The sequence below is a fragment of the Notothenia rossii genome, assembly GCF_949606895.1.
Source record: "Notothenia rossii genome assembly, chromosome: 4".
NCBI lineage: Eukaryota > Metazoa > Chordata > Actinopteri > Perciformes > Nototheniidae > Notothenia > Notothenia rossii.
In genome coordinates, this window is record NC_136902.1 from 71,319,785 (window position 1) to 71,336,343 (window position 16,559).

The 16,559-nt window shown below is 39.8% G+C and overlaps 2 protein-coding genes across 3 annotated transcripts in view; both read left to right on the forward strand.

The window, feature by feature from the left end:
- The window catches only part of LOC307038037 (stromal interaction molecule 1-like), a 358,279-nt gene extending 349,772 nt beyond the window's left edge, over positions 1 to 8,507 (forward strand). Inside the window, exons 2-8 of the mRNA XM_079679343.1 lie at positions 987 to 1,164; positions 2,422 to 2,589; positions 2,779 to 2,879; positions 3,321 to 3,550; positions 4,479 to 4,559; positions 5,112 to 5,532; positions 5,867 to 8,507. Coding sequence (XP_079535469.1) covers positions 1,051 to 1,164; positions 2,422 to 2,589; positions 2,779 to 2,879; positions 3,321 to 3,550; positions 4,479 to 4,559; positions 5,112 to 5,532; positions 5,867 to 6,377 — 1,626 coding nt within the window. The 5' untranslated portion in view covers positions 987 to 1,050 and the 3' untranslated portion in view covers positions 6,378 to 8,507. The remainder of the gene's footprint in view (positions 1 to 986; positions 1,165 to 2,421; positions 2,590 to 2,778; positions 2,880 to 3,320; positions 3,551 to 4,478; positions 4,560 to 5,111; positions 5,533 to 5,866) is intronic.
- Positions 8,508 to 8,806: 299 nt separating this feature from the next.
- LOC307038008 (protein sel-1 homolog 3) lies at positions 8,807 to 15,716 on the forward strand. 2 transcript variants are annotated; one of them, XM_079679297.1, is made up of 23 exons: positions 8,807 to 8,946; positions 9,040 to 9,514; positions 9,931 to 10,057; positions 10,154 to 10,275; positions 10,377 to 10,492; positions 10,601 to 10,662; positions 10,767 to 10,899; positions 10,985 to 11,120; positions 11,227 to 11,361; positions 11,974 to 12,176; positions 12,266 to 12,445; positions 12,841 to 12,960; positions 13,173 to 13,313; positions 13,408 to 13,470; positions 13,567 to 13,740; positions 13,843 to 13,970; positions 14,060 to 14,143; positions 14,229 to 14,319; positions 14,416 to 14,503; positions 14,594 to 14,691; positions 14,805 to 14,932; positions 15,042 to 15,144; positions 15,389 to 15,716. In XM_079679297.1, the coding sequence occupies exons 1-23, from the start codon at positions 8,896 to 8,898 to the stop codon at positions 15,476 to 15,478; spliced, it is 3,048 nt and encodes a 1,015-aa protein (XP_079535423.1). In that variant the 5' UTR covers positions 8,807 to 8,895; the 3' UTR covers positions 15,479 to 15,716. The 2 variants fall into 2 exon arrangements, with proteins under 2 accessions (XP_079535423.1, XP_079535424.1); XM_079679298.1 differs by lacking the exons at positions 15,042 to 15,144; positions 15,389 to 15,716 and having other exon boundaries at positions 14,420 to 14,503.
- Positions 15,717 to 16,559: the final 843 nt, after the last annotated feature.

Consider the following 16,559-nt stretch of genomic DNA (forward strand, 5'->3'; position numbering starts at 1 on the left):
TTTCTTCCACATATCATTTTATCTGTTCATAACGTTGTGTTGGGGGTAAGGGAAGTAAGATAAATAGAATAGTATCAGCATATAAGATATGGGTTATGTTTTACCTTGTGTTTGCAGAGACTTTCTGTCTGCAGTCTGTAATCCCTGCAATGCAGGTTAGGGGAAACAGAATTTGGCATTTTCTCGCTGATCATTGTAGCTCTGCCAGTGCGCCTGAATCTTAGCTAGAGAATGGCAGGGGTCAGGGTCGAAAGCATTAGCTGGACCGCCCACCACCCACATTTTCCATGGCCAGCTCTCTGGATCACCTTTCATTTCTGTGCTCACTCTGTCGTTGTGTGTGGCCAGACAAAAGAAGAGTTCTTCTACTTCTCCCTAGAGACTGAAAAAGAGTACTGCTTCCTGCCCTTAAGTGTCTTAAGACTATGAAAAAGCAACATTTCATGGTGAGTGTTATCACACTAGATCACCAACATTAGCCTGGTTAATAGTCTATTTCTTGTTTTAAATGGTGTAGATTCCCAATCTATCTTAATCACAATGGATGTGCTGAGAGGTCTTTTTACAGCTACTGCATATATGATATGTTTACAAATAATCATGTCATGGCTCACAAGCCAAAAGTAGACCTTTTTATTTTTAAGAGGCTATCCTAAAAATAACCCCCCGTACAAAGCAACACACATGACACTCCAGGAGCATCGGGTACCACACTGTACTGTTCTAGAGTTACACTGGGCAGCTGTTCCTATTCTTCACTGTGTCCCTCTGATGTCACTTTATTGTGAGCTGGCCAGCAGCTGACCACGGCTCTGTGCTTTCTTCATGTTAGCCATTGTTTCCGGTTTTACATAGCTGATGCAAGTCTTGCATTCTACACATACATTGCACTCACATGCTATCAGGTCACGCCTGCCCGCAAAAATGCCCACAGACACTGGCACCTACTACGCTATGTGAAAAATAATTGTTTCTCTTTGTCTCAGGCTGCAGATCGCCCAAGAGGAGCACCGTACGGTAGAAGTGGAGAAGGTGAACCTGGAGCAGAAGATGAGGGATGAGATTGATTCAGCCAAGCAGGAGGCCCAACGTCTGAGGGAGCTGCGCGAGGGCACAGTGAACGAACTGAGCCGTCAAAAGTATGCAGAGGAAGAGCTGGATCAGGTACTTTTGAATAAATAGTTGTGATTCAATCATGGTCCTTCAACACAGAGTGACTAGAATGAACTTCCAGGGTGGCAACTTCACAGTATGTTTTAGTCTTATCAGATTCACACTGACTATCGTATAAATACGCCCACTGAAGTCTTTGTCCGTTAGGACTTTGGCAGGAACAACACGGCACATCCCACACAATTAAGAAAAAAACATGAATACTAACTTTAAGGACTATCACAGTGATCCACACCTTTGTCACAGTATGTTTTTTATTCAGAAACATTGGAAACATGCTTGGCCTTCAGATGTTGCGTGGTTTCCCAGTCCCATATTCAGAAGGCAGGTGTCCATCATTCCTCAACTCTTGCTTCTTTAAACATGTTGGTTTTAATTGCCTTTTGAGGTTAGGAGAATGTTTGATGTAAGTCTTTTGAATGTGTGTGTTAGAAAACATGGGGACTGTTTTCAGATGTTGGATAGATTTTTCTATAAATTGTGCGTTCGTTGATTAATATCAAATGACAGGCCCGCAAAACTGTACACATTTAATTATGTATAGTATGTTACCTACCCTATGCTAGGACATTTTGAGGGAAAGGAAACACCCCCCATGGCAAATGTAGGTAGCCTACAATGTGTAAGGAGAGATGTGATGGCTTCTACAGTTTCAACATCACGTTTATATTCAGCTTGGTTTTTTATGAGGTCACAATACCATTAGGTATTGCCACATATAATTAGAACAGTTGTAATAACCAGCTTAAATATATGTATTACACCATTGCCACCACCTAGTCTGTTTAAACTGGATTTAGAAATATATTGTTATCTTTAAATAAGAACTGCAAATCTTTTTTAAAGTTTCATTATTATGGAGGTTTAAACTAAAGTATTTAAATGTGTTGCCCATGTAATCATTATTTTTGCTATTCTTAGGCAGACGGACAAACAGACAAAAGCTATCAATGTTTTATGTGAAAGCATTCTTTGCATCAATAACTTCTTTCATCAGACGTTCACCAATTTGTTTGTGTTGTCCCTTTTATGATCCAACTGCATGTATGCAAATCATGTACTGTGGTTCATATAAATGCAAATGATTTATAGTAATTCAGTCAATCTGACGCATCTAGTTTGTCAAAGTGGTCCTTTTTAAGAAGCAGTCAACAAACTAATCTTGCATTTTGGTTGCTTTGAAATGATCAATTTATGGTTGTGTCATTGTATGAGTTACATACATCTAATGGTTGTCATGTGTCAAAGGTGCGCATGGCGTTGAGGAAAGCAGAGAAGGAGCTGGAGTCCCGAAGCTGCTGGTCCCCTCCAGAGTCTCTGCAGAAGTGGCTGCAGCTCACCCATGAGGTGGAAGTGCAGTACTACAACATCAAGAAGCAAAATGCTGAAAGGCAGCTCCTGGTGGCCAAAGAAGGGGTAAGCATGTCGAAACCTGAAGGGGAAAGCCATACTGTTTTAGTTCATAATATCGCTTCAATGATTGTGTTTCGATTCCTGAATCCTATTCCAAAGCTGCTATTTACAACTTCACTGTCACACTTAAATGTGACACTATCTGTGTGTGGATGAGATAAATGATAAATGTTTGTTCATTTGTTTTCTCAGGCAGAGAAGATAAAGAAGAAGAGAAACACTCTCTTTGGGACTTTCCACGTGGCTCACAGCTCCTCTCTGGATGATGTGGACCACAAAATACTGTCTGCAAAGTAAGTTACAGAATGTAATGGTGGCATACTTTTCCTACACTTTTAGAAAATAAGCAGCATTTTAATTAGCAAAATAACAAGTGACTTTAGAACCCATTTGGACAGCATTAACAGTACAGAGGGAGGGTCAAAAGCATTCACTGCACTCCTCTGTATTTGACTCTTTGTTCTGTACAGCATATTAACCATCAGTTACAGGATGTGGTCTATAATGGAAATACAAATGGTGTAGGACAACCCAAACTGTAGCTCACTCAACAGCACATTTAATGATTTTTGCTCTTTGGATAGTTTCCTTTTTCATTTGGTTCTCTAAAGTATAACATTGGTTAAGAGGTAACTTACTTGTTTTGGATATTTTGTCTCCTAATAAAGTCATAATAATCTTCTGTTTCCTCTGAACTTATTTCCCCTCTCCTTTTTTCTCCTCCTCTTCCATAGACAAGCCCTGGGCGAGGTGACGGCTGCTCTGCGTGAGAGGCTTCACCGTTGGCAGCAGATCGAGATCCTCACCGGCTTCACCATCGTCAACAACCCCGGCCTCCCTTCTCTGGCCTCGTCCCTCAACCTTGATGGCAGCCACTCGAGCGGCAGAGCGACGCCTCAGCACTTCATGATGTCTGAGGACATGGACGACATGGACGAGGATTTCGTGCCTGGAACTCTGCAATGTAAGAGTTCCTCCGAATCTCTGGGCCAGTCTATGGGGAGTAGCAAACGAACCCCTAAACATTCCATGGGCCTGCTGGGAAAATCCAGATATCAGCCCACATGAGAATTTGGACCTTTTATTCCATAACACAAACTGAAATTGTGTTTGTGGCCTTCCTGGGGATGGAGATAGTGAGCGTCACACATGTCTACGATTGAATGAGTGTTGTTTTACAGTTGTGTAAGATGTACCTTGTAAATCCACATAATTGTCTTGATCTTTTTTCACACAATTCCAGTTGAATGCTTTTTGTTGAATGTTCTCATTTTTGGATACAAGTGTTAACTTGACTTAGTCAATAATGGAGACTGAACTTATTCCTGTGACTTTCCTCTGGAAATTGAAATGTCAAGAAAAATACACTTCTTAATGAGAACACCTTTTTGTGCAAACTTATTTGTAGTGGTTGTGTCCTAATGTGTGCTACAAACCTTTTAGTATTAGATTTAAGTCAAATGGGTCAAACTAATGGAAGTGTATTAAATGCAGCCAGTGCCTAAGTTAATTTCTTATTAAGGTTACATATGAGACAAAATTCACTAAAACTGCCATATCATCAAAATCCTAATGTAGAAAACTCATTATATTTTAATTGTAGAATTCTTAGGTAAACACATCAACCACACCTATCTCATTATGAAAACTTGATGTCTTTCCACCTCGTTATGAGCTCAATATTTGACTTATTATTATGACCGACCTTGACCCGCTTAGTATGGGTTTGACTAACTGCAGGCGAAACTTGTTCTGCAGAGTCCTTTTCCGTCCGCAATAGTGAGTAATTCTTTTTATCAACATTAACTGCACTCCCTATCTCACTCCCCTCTCTTCCTCCACCACTTCTCTTGGCATTTGGCTGCGCTGCTGTCTCATTGGGCTAACTACAGATGGCCCCCGACTGTTGGAGCGGCGAGCCAGCGACCTGTGGTCTGTCGGTTCAGACTGTCGGCACATGAGGAACATTTGTGGTTGGCCATTTATTCATGCCCTAGTTCAACCCTCAGTTTGAAACCCCTGCCTCTTCCCCTGACTCAAAACCCCACGGAGCCTTTACATTTATTTAACTGGACAATAAGCAACGACTCCATGCTGCGTTCATCTCACCTTTCCTTAGTTGCTTGCTTTCCACCTCTCCTCTAAATCTTGTCTTCCCAGTGCGCTCCTGCTCTCCTCCCAATGTGATTTGTCTATTACTTTTATTGTAAATGGGCAAAATATTGAATTAAGTTTCTATTTATTAATTCAAACAAGCAGTTTAAGTTGGTTTGATTTCTCCTTTTGTTTTTTATATTTTTCCATGTGAGGACAAGAACATAAAACAGTGGTGTGGGGATTTTATATTATTAGATGAGGTTTTTCTTGGCGCCTTAATCACATCACAAGCTTTAAATCTGTTTAAGTCAGGATAAATGTTTCCCAGCACCTGACTATCTTTCCACTAATCCCAGTCAGTCTCCCTGTGTCCGTCAGTCTTTATTTACCAAGTGGTTGTTGATAATGCTGTTGTTTTGTGCCCACAGCTCCCAGTATGATGTCTCTGCGCCAACGCCACATTGACCCCCAGCTGGCCATGGGCTCCCAGAGGTTGGTAGACAGTTGCCTGTTGACTGGGCATCAGGGAGAGGGTGCCCTGTATACATCCAGGTCCAGGGCTGCCTTCTCAAACTCACGCAGCCAGTCGTTCGGGCAGCTCGACTCTCTCCCTCTGCCTCCTCTGTCCTCGGCTGTGTCTCACCCCTCCATCATCTGTGCTTCCAACTTCAATCACCATCCCCAGTCCTCTTTGTCCTCCTCTTCCTACTGCTTGCCCAGCTCTGTGTCCGGTGTTGCAGCGCATCATTCCTCCCATATATATCCTGGTTCTTCTTTCCAGCCCATGGACCCCATTCCTGATTTCACTTTCTCCGAGGTCTCCAATGCAGAGCGCAGCGACAGCTTCGGGTATCCATCTTTTTTCCAGTCCTTTTACACACATCGCATGTGTGTGTTGATGTGTTTTTTTTAACCACTTGCTTTCCCTTTTTAATACATTTTCTTTAGTTTCTTTTCCACGTCATGAAGCATCTCATAATCTACGCATTTACTCTTTTTAACCTCTCAGTGTTCTTGTTCTCTGTCTGCACAACTAACAAGTGTGGAGTTCCAGTGTCCAGGCTGTGCCCAGCGTGTGTCCGTGGCTTTGCAGGCATTGTGTAGACAAACCCCAGCATGCAAGTCTTTACCTTTTTTTTTTAACTTAATCTTCGTCTAACTTGTCTTTTATGTCCCCCCACAGAGACCTAAATCGCTCGGACTCTGACTCCTCCCTGTCTCTCTCCCAAGTTGGTGATCGTCTATCTGCCTACAGCTCCAAAGGCCACCTTATCAAGCCCGTCTCTCTCATGCACAGCATATCTGGTCGGGCAGATGACACCGTGTCTCCGCATGCGTACACCCCCAACGGAGGGAACCGCATTCTTGAGGTCAGTCCTGTAGAGCTTGGCCATGACAGCCCAATACTCATGAAGAAGATGTACGGCTTGGAGCAGAGTCCCACCCTGGCAGAGATCCAAAGTATGTCCGAGTCGTCCCGCTCCCTCAGCCCCAACTCCACTGAACCTGACACTCCGTCACCTACTGGGGGTCAACCAGGGGCCGTGGGGGCGAAGGCCAACACTCGCATCCCGCAGCTGTCCTCCAAGAAGAGCCCGTTGGAGGAGGACAGCGGCTCTACTGGAGAAGACACAGATTCCACTGCCAGCCGCAAGAAACACACCTTCAAGATCTTCAAGAAACAGAGGAAATAAGGGCTACATGAACTACAGGGCTATCAACGCTGTGTGACTGTATTCCTCTGGTCTGTTTCTGAGAAAAGTTTTATGGGTTCTTTAATGGTGAAAAGATGGCACAATGTGTTGCCGTTGCATCTTTTGGTAGGTACGACACCTACTCTAAGAAACTGTGGGAGCAACCAGCTGTTCTGTTTTATCTGCTTTTTGGTCAATGTTCAATATGTGGGGAATGGGTAAGTTTGTATATTGGAGTGTAAAGTATTATTTATTCTGCAGGAAGTTGTGCCAGTCCCAAAGGCAAATGTTTTGTCACCAGTTTTCTTTCTTGTTCCTAAATATTTAACATGTTGCATGTCTTCACTTTTGTTTGACTGGTGGGCTACTTGAATGCTCTTAGTGTTTGCTTGGTTATGTTGTTAACCTGCTTAGACAACACTTGATGTTTCTTTTATTACTACCTAACCACCTAGCCTACACGTTCAAAGGGAATGTGCACCTCTTTGTTTCACTCAATACTTTGTTTTTTATCGAAGGTTACAATTTTCCCTGTCTCTTCTGGCAGAGTAAATGACACAATCAAGAGATCCTCAAACTGAAGAGTAGTCAATACAATCTTACGAGGGGTACAACAGTGACATAAACATCATTTTGGGAACAGCAATTTCAGCTATTGGTTGATTTAGAAACAATAGATATTAATAATTTGTAACATTGGATCTCAAGATGTTTACAATAAAGTACATTTCCCTTTAACAAGTTACAAAAGGACCATCAAATTCCAGCTTTAGATATTTTTGCTTTACTTTTAGTATTTAGGTGTCGAGTGCATGAGATTGAGAGAAATGCTTTGCTTTAAGTGTCTAGCTTTTAAAATCTGCCAACAAGTTTAACCACTGATTAATATTTGGAATATCACGTTTCCTCAATGGAGTAGGTCGTGATCAACTTAGTTTCTGCGTTGATTACATGATGACCTATGAGACTGCGTGTTATTGCGCTTTTATTTATCTTTGTATTGAATTTAAAAGTTACATCAGAGAAAAAAGTACATTATATAACGAGACAACATATATATCAAAGATTTTAACACAAAATACTAAAGCACATTTTTACTGAACTATTTGATAAAGAGTAATCTTTTGTCTTTTAAGATTTGGTTCAAGTTTACCGTTCCTTTTGGCTCCTGCTATCCCCAGTCCTTTTGATTTTTGTTTAAATAACTATTTAGCTGAGAATTAAAACTTCTCAGCAGTTTGTCGGTTTAAGATGGGTGCTGGTAAGGGCTAAAGTTACCAGGCAAATTAATTTGCTCTGTTCGATATAAATGTTCAAGTTCTAACTACTTTATAATTCACCTTTTTTTTGAAGATTTAGCTTGTCATGTCAAAGTGCCAAATCTATCCAAACTGTCAGAAGCCTTTACAAAGAACACATGCTTTATATGAACAGTCTGTAATGTATCTCCTGAGCTTCAACGCTGAATGTCCAAGGGTAATGTTCCTGTAACAGTATCATCAGTACAATATGTTTACATTTGTTACAGATAATTACTACTCTCAGATTATCGCAGCAAAAAACATTGTGCCAGTTTTAATATTGACAGCTTCATATGAGCACAGAACTATGCATCAGTAGTTGTAGGTGATTGCTAAAGTAGTAAGGACACCAGTACACTGAGGGTGTTCCTGACCAATGAACAACCAAAAAGTGCTACAGACGAGACAGTGGGCCTCGATGGCCTCATAATGTAACAGGTGGTCTAAATGTATATGACTTGTTTGAATGCTTTATTTTAGAAACCAGCAACAACAACAAAATAGATTTCCTACTGGTACTTTTTGTTAAAGTGTAATTTGTACTTCTTTGCACGACAGAGCTGTTAATGTTTTTGCCTTCTGAATGTGTGTCCGTCTACTCCGAGTATAATGTAATGTTGATGCATGTAAAATGCTGTAACAAACCTATATTGGGTCAAAAGAGTTACCCACCCTACTTCTTCTTTCTCTTTCTCTTCATTTTCAGCTTCTATTTATGAATTCACACAGTATATTTGTACAGAGAAAATGACAATTTTGCATCTTCTGTGATGGTCTAGACTTTTACGGCACTCCTGCATGATAGCAATAAACTATTTTGAATGAAAAATGAGTTGATTTCTTATGAAAATTACACCACATTCTGCACTACACAACACCTCAGGAGAAATCAACAAAGGTTGGCTTCTCTTAAATATTATTTTCTCAACAAGTTTGCCCCCAAACATAATTGTAACTTACATTTAAATGTTAACAGTTTAACAGGTGAATTATTGCAGTTTCCCTGTGGTTGTATGTTAAGTATTGACATGCAACCCTATTAACAAGGCTCCACCCAAACTGCACTGTGTATATAGCAATGAGGGTGGGGCTATGTGCTGTTAAATATTGACCTATGGTTCAATATAAGTACAAGGTGGAGCAGGATGAATGCCGGATCTTAAGGCTCCTTGTTTCTTTTCAGCTTGAAACTCTTTAATGGGGTGTTTAATGAAAACATGGATTTCCAAATACTATACAAATACATCTGTCAGTTTTGTCTCGTGCAGGTAGGAGCTGGTTTTAACTTCATTATCTGTGGTGCCCGTGTCATTTGATTTAAACATATTTTATAATGTGTTAATCCCCCCTGCCTCAAACAGATCGTCAGGGGTTTAGACTCGGTGAAACTCCTGAATCCTCCAGACGAGCCTCTGTCAGATCATCTTTTGAAAATACTTTACTCTTGTGATGCTCCTGCCACAGTACAGCTGGACTGTATTGTATCTTTCGAGACTGGCTTCACTTCCACACTCCAGCTGAAAAAATGGAGCTGTGTCCCCGGTGACCCTGAAATAAAGACCCTGGTGGTGAACTTTCCGGATTGGCTGGTGTATCAACCTGATGGGATTATCCCTGACTCCCAGTGGGTGCTGAGTTGCATCCTTCTGGTGTCAGTCAGATACAGTGGACTTGATGACAGCGAAGGGTCTGTCACTGCTCAGAATTTGGCAACTTTGCAGCCTAAAGCTTTCTTTAGTCGACCTGTAAAGCAGCATCAACTGTGCTTCTCCTGGAGTACACAAATGCTGAAGTTAACTCAACAGTCTGCAAAGAAACAATGCCCTTTGGAGCAAGGTAAGGTTGGAAAACTTGCTTCAAACTATGTGGAGAAAGGCAACTAACATTTAACATTTAACAACAGAGAACACACTATTCACAAATTAATTATCTTAGGGTGTGTAAAACATTTTAAGGGGGAGATTCATTCACGTACCTAATTGTATTTCATAAGAACATGCTTCTCATAACATCTGTCTGAATATGACAGATTCTGACCCATAGCACACAAAATGCTGACTGGGTGGTCCTAATTGAGTGTTTGGGTGGGTAGGCTCCCCAAACACCCATATGTATATGCACAAGCGATAAAAAGTCAGCTTTTCATATGTCCACTTTACTGTCATGCTTTACTTGTCTTGAAAGGATGGTGGCGTTTTTAGTTTTTACAAATATATTTAAGATCCCAATCAAAACGCTTTATTTTCATTCAGAAACAGTGCATTTCCTGCCTTCGATGTATGCTTCAACTGGAGAAAGCTTCGGTATCACGAAGACACTGGACTCTTACAGCAGTGAGTTTCTGGAGTACTTGCGTGTTAAAGCCATCTCTCTTCCATGGTAAGACATCAAAAGTCACACCAAATATAGCTTGATTTCTGTTATTAAGATATTATTTAGGGATGGTTAACTTAATATGCTTTGTATTTTTGTCAGGTGTATGTTTTCCATCTGGGTATTCGTGACCAGTAACTGCCAGGACAGATTGTGTGGTGTGTTTTATCACATAGACTCCCATCTAAACTATGTTACACCAACACTGTTCCTCAAAGCATCAGGTATAATTTGGATTGTTCTATTACCTCTCAGATATTCTCTATGTAATAACTATTAGATATTATTATCTGGACGTACATGAATAATTTCCTCATGTGTACAGGACAGCTACACGTCCAGATGGATGGAGAGGCAGAGGAATCCTCCGCATTTGTTTCTCAATTCAAGGTGCCTTTGAATGAGTGGTGCCAAATCAGTGTGATGTTGCATGGTAGAGCGGTGAGTAGTCTCCTGTTGGCAAAGGATTGTCCTTAGACTCTTTAAAGTATGTGACTAATTGTAGAAATTAAAAATAAGTAGTTCATAATCATGTGTTTTGCATCTCAGGTTACTCTGTCCATGGTGTGCATGGATAAAGAGCAGAGGACAGTTTATTCACTAGAATATGTGTAAGTGTACTTCTGACAATACAAATAGATTCATTACATGATTCAGTTATACCAAAAATGAAAATGCACTTCAAGGGTCAACATGTTCACGTTGTGTCTTGCAGGATGGGTCATGCTGTCGTGCTCGATGACACAGAGGGATATTTTGTGATTGGTGGAGGGAAATACATAAGAGGTGTGGAGGGTTATTTTGGGCCAGTGATTTACCACCGCAACAGAATACCACCGTACAGCATGGTAATATAATGCACCTGCCCACAGTTATTTCCCATTTCAACCTTTAACTACATTTGTGACTGATCTTTTTTGTTATCTTCTCCAGTCTGAAGTTGTTATTCCAGATGTTATCAGGGCCTTGAACCTGACTGGATGGCTGCAGACCTGTCAACGATTTCGTCTCGAGATGGATGTTAAAATCATTGGCTATTCTTTCAGGGCTGAACAGGAGAAAGAGTCTGGTAGTAGGCTTATATAACCACCAGATGGTGCTAAAGTTACTGTATTTGAAATATTCTCTGCAGTGCTACTGAATGTGCAAATGAACTATCCATGATTTCTTTTCAGACACCTGTTTTGATGCTTTCCATGAATGGATGGGAAAGGACAGATTACAATCATTACAGTGCGAGCTGTGGGAGGCTAGTGTCCCCCATAGAAGACAGGCTGCAGACCTGGCCAAGTTTCTGGCTTTCAAACGTGGTAAGAGATAACCTGCGTAAAAGTGAGTAACCTTGCACTGGTACAATATATTTATGGGTAAGTAACAACAAATATGAAGGTATACATTTTTGACTTTTTTGAGTTTATGAACACCAAAATTCAGATGATTAAAAATCTGTATGAATCTTCTATTAACTTTTTCGTTTGTAAGGGTGGAACAATTACACTTTTACAATTCTTATTGATAGATGAAGATTTTTGACCGATATAAATTCTGTCAAACCTCGAGCCCATTTTTAGATGCTTTACATTTATACAACTATTTCTGCACGCAATAAATTATTTGCGGATTTATCATGTCATATTCAAACCTAAAATAATAGAAGCATTGACGACACTGAAATAGATAACCAATTGCTTTTTCACGATGAACACTGTTCATCCAGAGCTTAGGGATTGTATCAACTTTAGGATATCCACCTAAATGTTAAGGGTGATCTAAACAAAGTGTTGCTGAAAATGTTTAATGAATAACACATTTCTCTAATGTGAGTAAACAATCAGAATTTGTATTCCTAATGTTTTTCCATGATGATATCCATGTGTTATTCCACATGAAGCACTGAAATCAGTTCACTTGCTGACTTGCAGGAAAAGGAGCCAGCCTGCCAGCTTTGGGCAGAGCACTGTACTCCTTATCACTTCATAAGCTGAGCAGAGCGAGCAGCACTGGAGTGGTCAGCAGAATATTACCACTGCTGCTCCAAGCTGGCTGCTTAGCTGATAACCGAGCTCTGCACATGTCCTCTGTGCTCTACAGCGCTGGCCTGGGAGTGAAGGAGCAGCCCAATAAGGTGTGTGCTACTGGGTCAGCTAAAGAAGAATATTCTGCCTGTGGTGAACATTTCTGCCATATTATCTCGTCCCCTTGTGTTTGGTATAGGCTTGGCTCCTGGCCCTGATGGCAGCCCAGAAGGATGAACGGTTAGCTCTTCTGCATCTTGGGCACATGCACCATCAGGGTGTCCATGGCCTCCCCACAGACCCCGACCTGGCCTATGCATATTATGCAAACATTGCTAAACAGACAACTTTAGACCGTCACAATCACACATCAGAGCAGGTAATGTATGTGGATGTGACTATATGGTTTGCATGCTCATTTTGAATGTGATTTCTAAATTAAAGTATGCAGTCCAATTTCTTTAGAACTTAATATTTTGATCTATATTTTTGGAGTCAATATGAACTTTCTCTTGCATAAATAAATTCATGGTAATTAATGGCATGATATAAATTGTTTTATACATATTATATAAGAAAAAGTCTCTCCTCCTTATGGTGGCTATAATTCTTAGATTTCCATACATTTGCTTACCTTTGTTGCCGTTTTATCAAGATAGATAGCAGTATTTTACACCTTTGATAATATTACAATGCTCAAAAGGGCTACATTTTGTATTCAATGCAAGGCTTTTGATTTTACATTTGTCTTCCCTTTTTTCTTAATTTTTTCAGACATATGTTGAGGCCGTTTACTTAAACAATGAGGAGGTGTTGAGTCTCCAGACCAATACACATCATCATATTTTCCAATGGCTGAAACTGCAGGCACGCAGGGGAGCAGCTGAAGCAGAGGTACCTGTTTTGGCATCTTGTCTTTTTAAGTTGAACCTATAAAAACCAGAACAGAAAGTCGGATAAAAACAAGTGGGATAAAAAATAAAACAAATCATCTTAAGATTCATAAACTTTACGTTTTTTAAGGGTATTCAGAGTAAAAGAATGGCTCCAGACAATTGAACAAGGAGAGGATTTATTTTATTATAATTCAGCAACTGTTTTTTCAGCAAGCAGTTGCCCGCATGCTGTACTGGGGTCAGCAGGGAGTGACTCCAGATATCCAGACTGCTGCAAGGCACTACGAACGGGGAGCTGTCCAGTGGGAGGACCCTGTGTCAATGTATGACTATGGCATAGTCCTAATGCATGTGAGAACTACAGCTCATATACATAAGAAACATGACAATCCACTGAAAGATCATTTAGTATGAGCCTTTATTGATTAAAACTGTGTCTCTGCAGGGGCATGGAGTTCAAAAGGACATTCCAAAAGCTCTGACTTTCCTGAAGAAAGCAATGGAAAAGGTTTTTTACGATTCATTAATTATCATTAACACTAATTACTGTATTATTTATTTCTTTGGGGGTTTTCACTGGTTGTTTCATTACTCCATCTCACAGGATTTTGTGCCTGCAATCAATGCCCTGGCCTGGTATTACGAGAAATTTAACCAGGACTACGAGCAGGCGGTGAAGCTGTGGGAGCAGGCGGATGAGCTCGGGAGTCCGGACGCTGCTCTAAATCTCGCTGTCATGCACTCACAGGGTCTGTACCCAGGAAAAGCTGCAGACCAGGTTAGCTCAAGTATGCTTTTTGTTATTGTCTAGTTGTGTGTTTACAGACTTGTATTGAGTTCTTATACTGTATCAATAGGTAAATAATTTGTTTTTTGACAGTTTATGGCTTATCAGTACTATCTGAAGTCTGCAGAGAGAGGGCACATACGGGGAGCAGTTCAACTCGCTAGCTACTGGACCACTGGGATACCAGGCCAAGTCAACAGACGTCCATCAGATGCTGTTTTGTTAGCTACTTACTTTAAAAAAATAATTAAATTCCCATATATTATTTGTCATTATGCCGTGACTGATGTGTCCTTTTAACTGACTGCAGGTGGGCAAAGTGGGCCGCTGAGCACAATGGGTACCTGGGCAGCATCTTACGGAAGGCCTTGGATTCAAATCTCAAGAGTGACATGTAATCTGTTTCTCTATTCACACTTGACATGATCCTGATTACTTCAAAGCAGTTGGAGAAAATGAATATGCCAGCTTTTCAACAGGTTCAGCTCGCTGTTATATTACATGATGGCTGCTGAGTCCGGGTACCCTCCTGCACAATTCAATGCAGCATATCTTTGTGATCAGAATATGGTGAGATATCTCTATTAGCTGTAGTATGGTTTGATTTGTTCATTGTTAAATATTACATTTTTAAATACATTTTAAATATATTTTTTTTTACTCTAGTTAGGTTTTCTGGATCCTTCTTTTGCATCAAACTGTATGTGGAGATATTATAACCTTACAATCCAAAGTCAAAATCCTGACCCTCATGGTAACTAATATATTTTTTTTCTCCAGTTTTTGGAAACAAAACTACCTTAAACCATAAAAAAAAAAAACTTGAATTCTACTTCCCCTCCAGCCTTTATTAGGATGGGTGACCTGTTGTATGAGGGGCAGAAAGATCTGTGTTCTGCAGCAGAGATGTACACGCGTGCAGCACTAAGGGATGAACCACAGGTCTGCTTCTTTCAAATTGATTGTCTTGCTATAAATATTTGTTCAATGTTGTTTTATATTCATTATTGAGAGTGCACATATGTGTTTGTGAAAGCCATACCGTTCTTCCACAGGGATGGTACAACCTTGGCCTTCTCACTGCAGAGGGTTACAGGCTGCCGCTGTCAGTATTGATCCAACTTGGCCTTTCAGAGCTCTACATGGCAGACAATAGTTTGCTCCTAAGCACTTTGTACGAAAGGTGTGTTCAAACTGTATATGTTTATACATCGGTAATGTCCAGTAAATGCATTGCAGTACACTATTTTCTATTCTAAATTCTATATCTGTTCCATATTTTCTTCCAAAAGATGCAGAGACTCAGAAGATACAGATTCATACTTGCCTTGCAGCCTCGCCCTCTTCAAAGTGCATCTTCAATCTTTCCAAAAAGACTACAGCACTGCTATCACGGTAAGTTTGATATTCTTAAGTAAAGGTTAACAATTTTAAAATGAAAGTACAGAAGTATAATTAGCAATGCATTCATTACCATAAGTAATTTCAAGTACCTTGCTGATAATAACTATAATAATAATAATAATAATAATAATAATAATAATTATTATTACAATAATGATAACTGGCAAAAGTAAACAGGCATTATTGTGATATTGTGAACATTTTGTTGACATATTGGTCATATTATGTCCCACAGTTCTCCACTACTGTTGCAGCAGTTGCAGCTCCAACGATATTCTTAATCATCCTTGGTATGCTCCGGAGACATGTCCCCTCTCCCACCTAGAGCCAAAATTCTTCATAGGATGGTCTGCACAAACAAATCTTGAATAAAACAGCAAACTCAACCTGCACGGCAACGGCATCAACACATTCTGTGTTAGTTTACATATGTTTACTATCGAATCACTGTAAAGAACAAATGTAAATGTTATTAAAAATATATATCGTTTTTACCATTTGTCCGACACGTTTTTGAGTTTGTAAATATTCTACTGTTGAATAAAAGCGTTCCCAAAAAAAAATCTGTCTTTTATTATTCATAATTTGTATATAACACAACTGCTGCTCACCAAGTATGGAAAACAAGTATTCTATCCAGATAATTGCAAGCAACGTATATTCTATGAACCAAAGTCAAGCAAGCAATTACAGACACTTCTCATGAGACCAAATCCATTCAACCCTTAACATCTCATTAACACCAGCAGACAAGTTTAATTGCTTTGCTTCTGCTTGTTGGAATGATTAGGAATTTGTTGGGGCTAATGATGGAGTGAGACAAATAAATAATTGTGTACTTTTAATCAGTTTTTAAGAAAGAAAAACATGTGGAATGTAGTTTAGTATGCATATCTATTCTGACCATATTGTTGTTCCTGACGACGAACAATCATTTCCCAGATATGCTCCACCTGGCATAACATGCATTTTTGTGTACATTTGGAGGGTTGTAGCAATAGAGGGCAGGGCAGTTTATATTCTACAATTAAATACATACAACAAGTGTTCTTGTGATATTGTGTCTATTGCGGAAAGTAAGACAATAATAAACATTATATTATTATTTTTGTTTTTTAAAGAGATAGTAACTGAATAGGAAATGTCAGGAAGCATGCACATACATCTGATCAAGTATACTCAGTGAGTTGTTTCATTTATTAATGCAACTTTATCTTAATATTGCAACAACCTTGTATTTGTCCGACTTTATTCTTATGAGATTGTAACTCTGTATCCCAAATATTTTAACTTGAGTTTTTCACCTAGAAGTGTCCCTTAAACTCTTGACATATTTTCCAGTTTTTTAAGACTCATTTTAGGAGAAAACATAAACTAATTCATGGTATTCTCCTTCACACATTCGT

What these genes read in the sequence shown, in the direction of transcription:
- LOC307038008 (XM_079679297.1), top strand. Translation starts at nt 8,896, where the DNA reads ATGGATTTCCAAATACTATACAAATACATCTGTCAGTTTTGTCTCGTG. An exon ending in TGAAGGAGCAGCCCAATAAG is followed by an intron (nt 12,177 to 12,265) that starts GTGTGTGCTACT and finishes TGTTTGGTATAG; the next exon opens with GCTTGGCTCCTGGCCCTGAT. An exon ending in TCAAATCTCAAGAGTGACAT is followed by an intron (nt 14,144 to 14,228) that starts GTAATCTGTTTC and finishes GCTTTTCAACAG; the next exon opens with GTTCAGCTCGCTGTTATATT.